The sequence below is a fragment of the Athene noctua genome, chromosome 4 (genome assembly GCF_965140245.1).
Source record: "Athene noctua chromosome 4, bAthNoc1.hap1.1, whole genome shotgun sequence".
NCBI classification, from domain to species: Eukaryota; Metazoa; Chordata; class Aves; order Strigiformes; family Strigidae; genus Athene; species Athene noctua.
Genome location: NC_134040.1, coordinates 14183173 through 14189172, shown reverse-complemented (window position 1 = coordinate 14189172; position 6000 = coordinate 14183173). Strand labels below are relative to the sequence as shown.

Below are 6000 nucleotides of genomic sequence, written 5' to 3'. Positions count from 1 at the left end.
TTAGTTCCTATGGATGAAGATGAGTATATTGCCAAGAGAAACATTTAATGGCTGGGACAGCTGACAGTTTTGGTACAGTCTTAGCATCATAATTAACAGGCTTTGCTAAAAAATGCTAAAATTCAAACATGTAACTGCATTGCTCTGGTAGCACACAAACTGTAACATAAGACAAACCAGTCCAAACGATCACTCAAGAAATAATCCATGGATCCAGCCTTCTCCTCCACACCACTTGATGGACTCAGGCTGGTTGTAGAGACTACTTTTCAGGGGTCTGCAAATAGCAATAGGGAAGAGCCAGTTTTACATGATTAGGGCTATATCTTGTATTAAAAGGTCATAGCCCTGCTGCAAATTTTTAGAAGCTTGACGATTCAAAAAGCGTGAAAGATTTGCACTGCTTTCTTTTTTTGTAGTTAACAGCAGGTCTCCACCCACAAGTTCACAAATTGGAACATCTCCCAGCTCAAGTACTGTTGCCTATTCTGCAGACATATTCAGGATCACCAGCTAATCCACATTTTATTTACTGTTACTGTTTTATTTTTTTTAAGGACAGGTTAGTTAGATGTAGGGGCAGGGGCATTGCTTTGAAATAGGCCTCCTGTGTTAAGAGAAGCACCGCTTACCTTTGTTTAAACACCCCATGAGCAACATGCCATCCTCCTGATGGTGTATCACAGTAACCATCCGTGACTGTGCAGTAAGGTACCTGTGTTCCAAAAAAATGCTGCTTTAATCACATCCAGGTAGTGTTGCAAGTCCAGAGTAGAGAGACCCAGGCATAGCATAGGATCCAAGGGCTTCCTCCAGGCTGTCCCTAAGCAGCAGCATGGCAGCGGCAGTCAGGCTGTGCGGGCTGATGAACATCATGGGCACACTAGCATATTTCTCCTTGGAGAAGTCATAGCAGAGTTACATTGACCTGACAAGCAGAGTCTTGTTTGCACAGAAGCGCTGAACCACGAAGTGCCTCACAAACACCCACGTGTACTTATTCACAGACACTTCAGTGAAAAAATAAATGCATATTAACAACAGTAGACCTTGACTAGCTTTAGGCAAAGGGTTCTTTGGTTTAGGACACTGTTTAGCATGTAAGAAAAGTGGAATCTGTCCATATTAGTTACACAACAATCATTTCTTTCACCTCAAGCATGGCAAGCCTCATAGATCAAGTAGAAATTTAATTGGAGGTGAGCAACTATTGCTACTTGCACAAACACATGCAAGAAAACCACTAAGGAAATTGTAACCAGGAGTTCCAAAATTTTCATATGTCATATTTGCTGCCATTTCACAAACAACCTTTATTTCTATTGTCGGGGTTAGATTAGCAGAACTGTTGCCGGCTCTCTCAACACTCAGCAAACAGCGTGGAATTCGGAGACTTCGGAAATGGGTTAGAGATGGAGACTTGGCATTTTGAGATTGCTTTATCTGCTAGGCTGTGGGTTATTCAAGGACAGGTTGTCGTCAGGCTTCTCTGCTAGCATTATTTTACTTCATCACTAAATAACTGAATCACCAAGTGAGCAAGCCTAGCGATGAGGGCACTCTCCAGGCAATAGGAAACATGAATCCTTAGCATAAGGGGTTGTTCATTAAAAAGCTTTATTTTTCTTTTTTTTTGGGGGGGGGGGAGTGACCAATTCATTTCACTGCAGGCTGAGTTGCAGTGTTTCTTCACTGGTTCAGACTAAAGCCAAAGCAAAAAAGCTAAAGCCAAAGCTATTCAGATCAGCTCTGCTGCCAAGTTTTCAGACCAAGCTGACCAAAATGGGAGTTTTCCAAGGTAGCGGTTCCTTTCCCAGGCAAGTTGGAGGTGATAGCATATTGGCCTCAGAGTAAGAGGACAAGCTTCAGGTAGGTCTTTCCAAAAGCTGTATGTGCCACATGCACCTGGCGCACACTGCATGCCCTGTGCCAACATCATTTACTGCTGCATGGAAAGGATGAATGGGTGCTAAGTGGTCAACCATCACAGATAGTTAAAACCGTTCCACTGGCACCATGCTGCTGCCTGGCTTTTCCTGGGGCACCTTTGTGATATAGACAAGGATGAAGTGGCACATGGCCAAGAGGAGGTGTTTTGGTAACCTTCTTAATTATCACCCCACCCTATACTGTAGCCACTGCTTCCCACCACATCTGCAACACAATCAGATAAGTAAACAGTGATGGAAAAGGTTTCTTTACATAGTTTGTGACAGAGTCAAAAAGTCAAGGAGAAAGAATTTCCTTTACTCTCATAGAAAGTGAGAATTGAAGTCCACTTTCCTCACTTTACCTGCAGTGGGTCTTGTTCATGCCATGCCTAAACACTGTCCCAGTTCAGTCAGCAGAGAAAACCAGTATTAAGTAAGATATAGCTTAGGTCAAACTGAAGCATGGCATACTGGTTCTGTACAACAAATGAAGATGATAGCAGTCAATTACAATTTCAAGCAAATCAGATGCAGACTTGAAGGTCTTGGAAGAAAGCTAATTTAGGTCTCATCTAGCCAAAACTGAGACAGCTGCAATGTCAATAGTAAGTACATTTTTACTGTGAGCTCTATTTAATTAAGACAGATTATGGCATGCTGTTGTATGCATATGCAGACATCTAGACATTTAATACACCTTGTGATCTAAGGATGTTCATTCTTTCACATGATGTTAACCTAAAAGACAATTTCTTTCGAGTTTCTCAATTCTAAATTTTCAATGATGGAGTAACAGCATTGGAAAGCAGAGGAAGACGCTTACCCATCAATTAATTTCCTTTATTTCACAAGCTTTGAATTCAGAAATTGAACCACAACTAGTAGATCTTGATACGGTAGAGTAAGTAAAAATGTATGTGATTACAAAGGAAAAACTTTGTACAAAAAAGTTTAAAAATCCGACGGCAACTTGGATTATCTGTAAGTACCAAAAATCTCATGCGGAAGGAGAGCACTACTGCCCAGGTGGAGAAATCCCTGCAGGGGTGGCAATGGCATTGGTATGTGTAAATTATGGCTCTGTCTAAAATGGAAACAAGAAGGACACAGACTTGGAACATATTGAGTGGGAAAAGACAGGTGCTACAGAGACCATTTGTCATTATGTGTCCCGATGATTTTCTGTGTCTTGAGAGAAGTGCTTCTTGGGTTTATAATAAATTAAAAATGAAACAGAAGCTGCCTATACTACTCTACTGCATACTTCCAAGATGGCCATTTTCTTCCTTCATAAGTGTTTTTGGTGGTGTTTCTCAAATACAGACATTAATCTTGGCATTGTGTCTAGTCAATTGTTGGCAATGTGTTCTAAAGGGACTCACTCACAGAATGCAACTTGCATAAATAACTCAGTAACATGCATTAACTACTCTAATACAGCGAAAGGGTGCAAAGGAACCATCATTCAGTTACGAGACAAAGCTAAAACCTGTAGTCACTAAAGGGGCAATGGAAGCACCATGCTTTAAGGTGACTATGGCATGAAAGCACAATTGTGAGGCAAGTAGTTCCAAGCAAACACACCACACTATTATCACCTCTTCCTATACAAAAAAAGAAAGACATTTCATTTTTTATTTCCATTAGTACCAAATAAAACTGTGGGTTCGATAACACAGATATTGAAGGGAACGGACATTATTCCCATGATCCTTCATCCTTGTGTTTCTGTCCATCATCGTTTTTCAGCCAAGACTGGTAATATTAGAGCGACCACCAGGAGGTGCCACAATACGGTGGCCAGTACGGCGTGGGTTGTTGTCATCTATCTGAGCTCCTGCAACAACAGAAAATTAGGAAACAAAGCTATGAAAAGGAATAAACCATCAGCAGTGAGATTTTACCTGGCTAGTTCCAGCTATGCTTCCCTCACACCACCACCAGCTGATGTCTCTTGGCCAGACCCCTGACTGAAGTGCTAAACAGACCTTCAAGGCACATTCCTGTGCCTAGCTCCAGCTGTCTTCAGTGAGAAGTGTAGGATTAAAGGTTTCGGATCAGACTGATGTTCACCATACATGGGGAATTGTTTTCCAGTGACTTGAAGAAGAGTCTGTGCAGGGATGACAGCTTACAGACTGGGTTCCCTTTGCAAGATCAGATCCTGACAGAAAGTATTACTGTTATAATTACAAAAAACCCCAAAAACGTGCAGAGAGGATTTTTCAAACCTGCCTCATTGATTTAGAATACCTGTCCCTGCTGAGTTGAGGGTCAACAGTACAGTAAATCTGATGTTAGTTATCATAAATCCATGAGGAAAGGAGCACTAAGCTTATGTAAACTCACACCCACTTCAAACTTCATTGTAAAATGTTGACAGGTTGAGCTAAAGGTGACAGCAAGCTTCCTGCCAGACTAATATTGTCTGATTATGCTCAGCTTCCTAAAGGTAATGCAAGATTACCACAAACGCCAGGATCATTTGAAATTCTATCGTAGTCTCTGGTTCTGCTTAATTTTATAAAAACACAATAATATGCATTTGCCTGATTCGGAACAAATTCATACCACTAGATGCCTTGCTAGTATCAGAACCAGCAGTGGACTGTGAAACCACAGCTTTAAATGCTTATGAAAATCCCACTTACTGGTTATTTTTATTAAGAGGTCAAATTTCTAAGCACTGGTTTTGCTTTATATAGCTTTATGAATCTGCATATACTCACCATGGCCCCAGGTGTATGGGCAAAAATATGCTTCAACTCACTAGAAGGGATGTTAAAATATTTGCTCTCCTTGGGCTTTCTTACAGAAATTTCATTTAGTTTCTAAAGACAGGATCTGTCAGGAAGGAAAACTCCACCATAGGCTCTGACAGGGGAGAAAATCCAGTGACTTTTATAACATAAGGAGACACTTAATTTACCAACTGGGCTGTAGACTTCATCTGAAGGATAAGGATTTGACACACTTATAATTGTCTTCAGATGACAAGAATTATTTCTAACAACCCCAAAGGATGATTTCTGTTTCTTATGTACCATGGAAAATGTTTTGGACACCAAAAGCAAAGGGACAAGAAACACTCTAATCTGCCCAGGAATGCTTCTGCACATGGTTTGCCAACTATGAGCAAGGACAGTTGAGCTTTCCAAGTCTAGCAGTTTCTGGTGATGCAGCAAGAAAAAAATCTGAGATGTCTGAGCCACATGGGTTGCACCAGACCCAAGTCCCATCAGCTGTACATACCACCAAGGGGCCTCAGTCACATCAACCAGAGACCTCAGCTAACTGTAATGGGCAGAGAATTAATATTAAAAGACTGTATGCAGAGAAACATTTTAGATTGCAAACATTATGAATATTTGGCAATTTTTAAAATGTTCCTAGGGAAAAAAATGTATAAAACCACATATATACATAAATATATGTATATATATATGTACATACATACATGTAAGTATATGCATGTATGTGAGTATCCTTTCATATTTGATTAAAGAACTAAGTATAATTGAAATTTAGCATCAATAATCCATACTCATGGCTTTAAAACATTTCTGACAAGTCAGGCTGACTTACCTGATAAGCTAAAATTGGATTGATGGAGGTTTCTGATTGGTGGGGGCTGGTTTTTGGCAGGGGAAGATTTAGTTGAGGGTGCGGGAGTTGCATATTTTGGCGTAGCTGGGATTTCATACACAGGCCCATCATACATTCCTCTGGAGACTCCTTGCAGTCCTCCCACCTAGATCAAGAGGAGAATAAATATCCAGACACTAATTGCTCTGATAATTCTCCCTAATGATACTCCTGCCTATATGAAGAGACCACTGAGTCCAGAGATATATTCTGCATTAGCTGAAGTAAAACCAGATCTATACTCTCAAAGCTACAGTTTGCTTTATATAAAAAGAAAATTATAAATAAAGCTTCCTCTCTCCATTTACATATATATATATATATATATATATATATATATATATATATAAAAATTATGAGAGAGATCCTTATTAGGCTTCCTTCACAGTGAATGGGAGAAATGGGATTCAAAAGAACAGGTCCG

The 6000-nt window shown here is 40.2% G+C and overlaps 1 protein-coding gene across 2 annotated transcripts in view; it reads right to left on the bottom strand.

The window, feature by feature from the left end:
• Positions 1-2579: 2579 nt before the first annotated feature.
• CRMP1 (collapsin response mediator protein 1) overlaps positions 2580-6000 on the bottom strand; it is a 51557-nt gene continuing 48136 nt past the window's right edge. Inside the window, exons 13-14 of one of the 2 annotated variants that reach the window (XM_074904499.1) lie at positions 5517-5682; positions 2580-3768 (exon numbers count right to left, since the gene is read on the bottom strand). In XM_074904499.1, coding sequence (XP_074760600.1) covers positions 3677-3768; positions 5517-5682 — 258 coding nt within the window. In that variant the 3' untranslated portion in view covers positions 2580-3676. The remainder of the gene's footprint in view (positions 3769-5516; positions 5683-6000) is intronic. The other variant, XM_074904500.1, reaches the window with a different exon arrangement.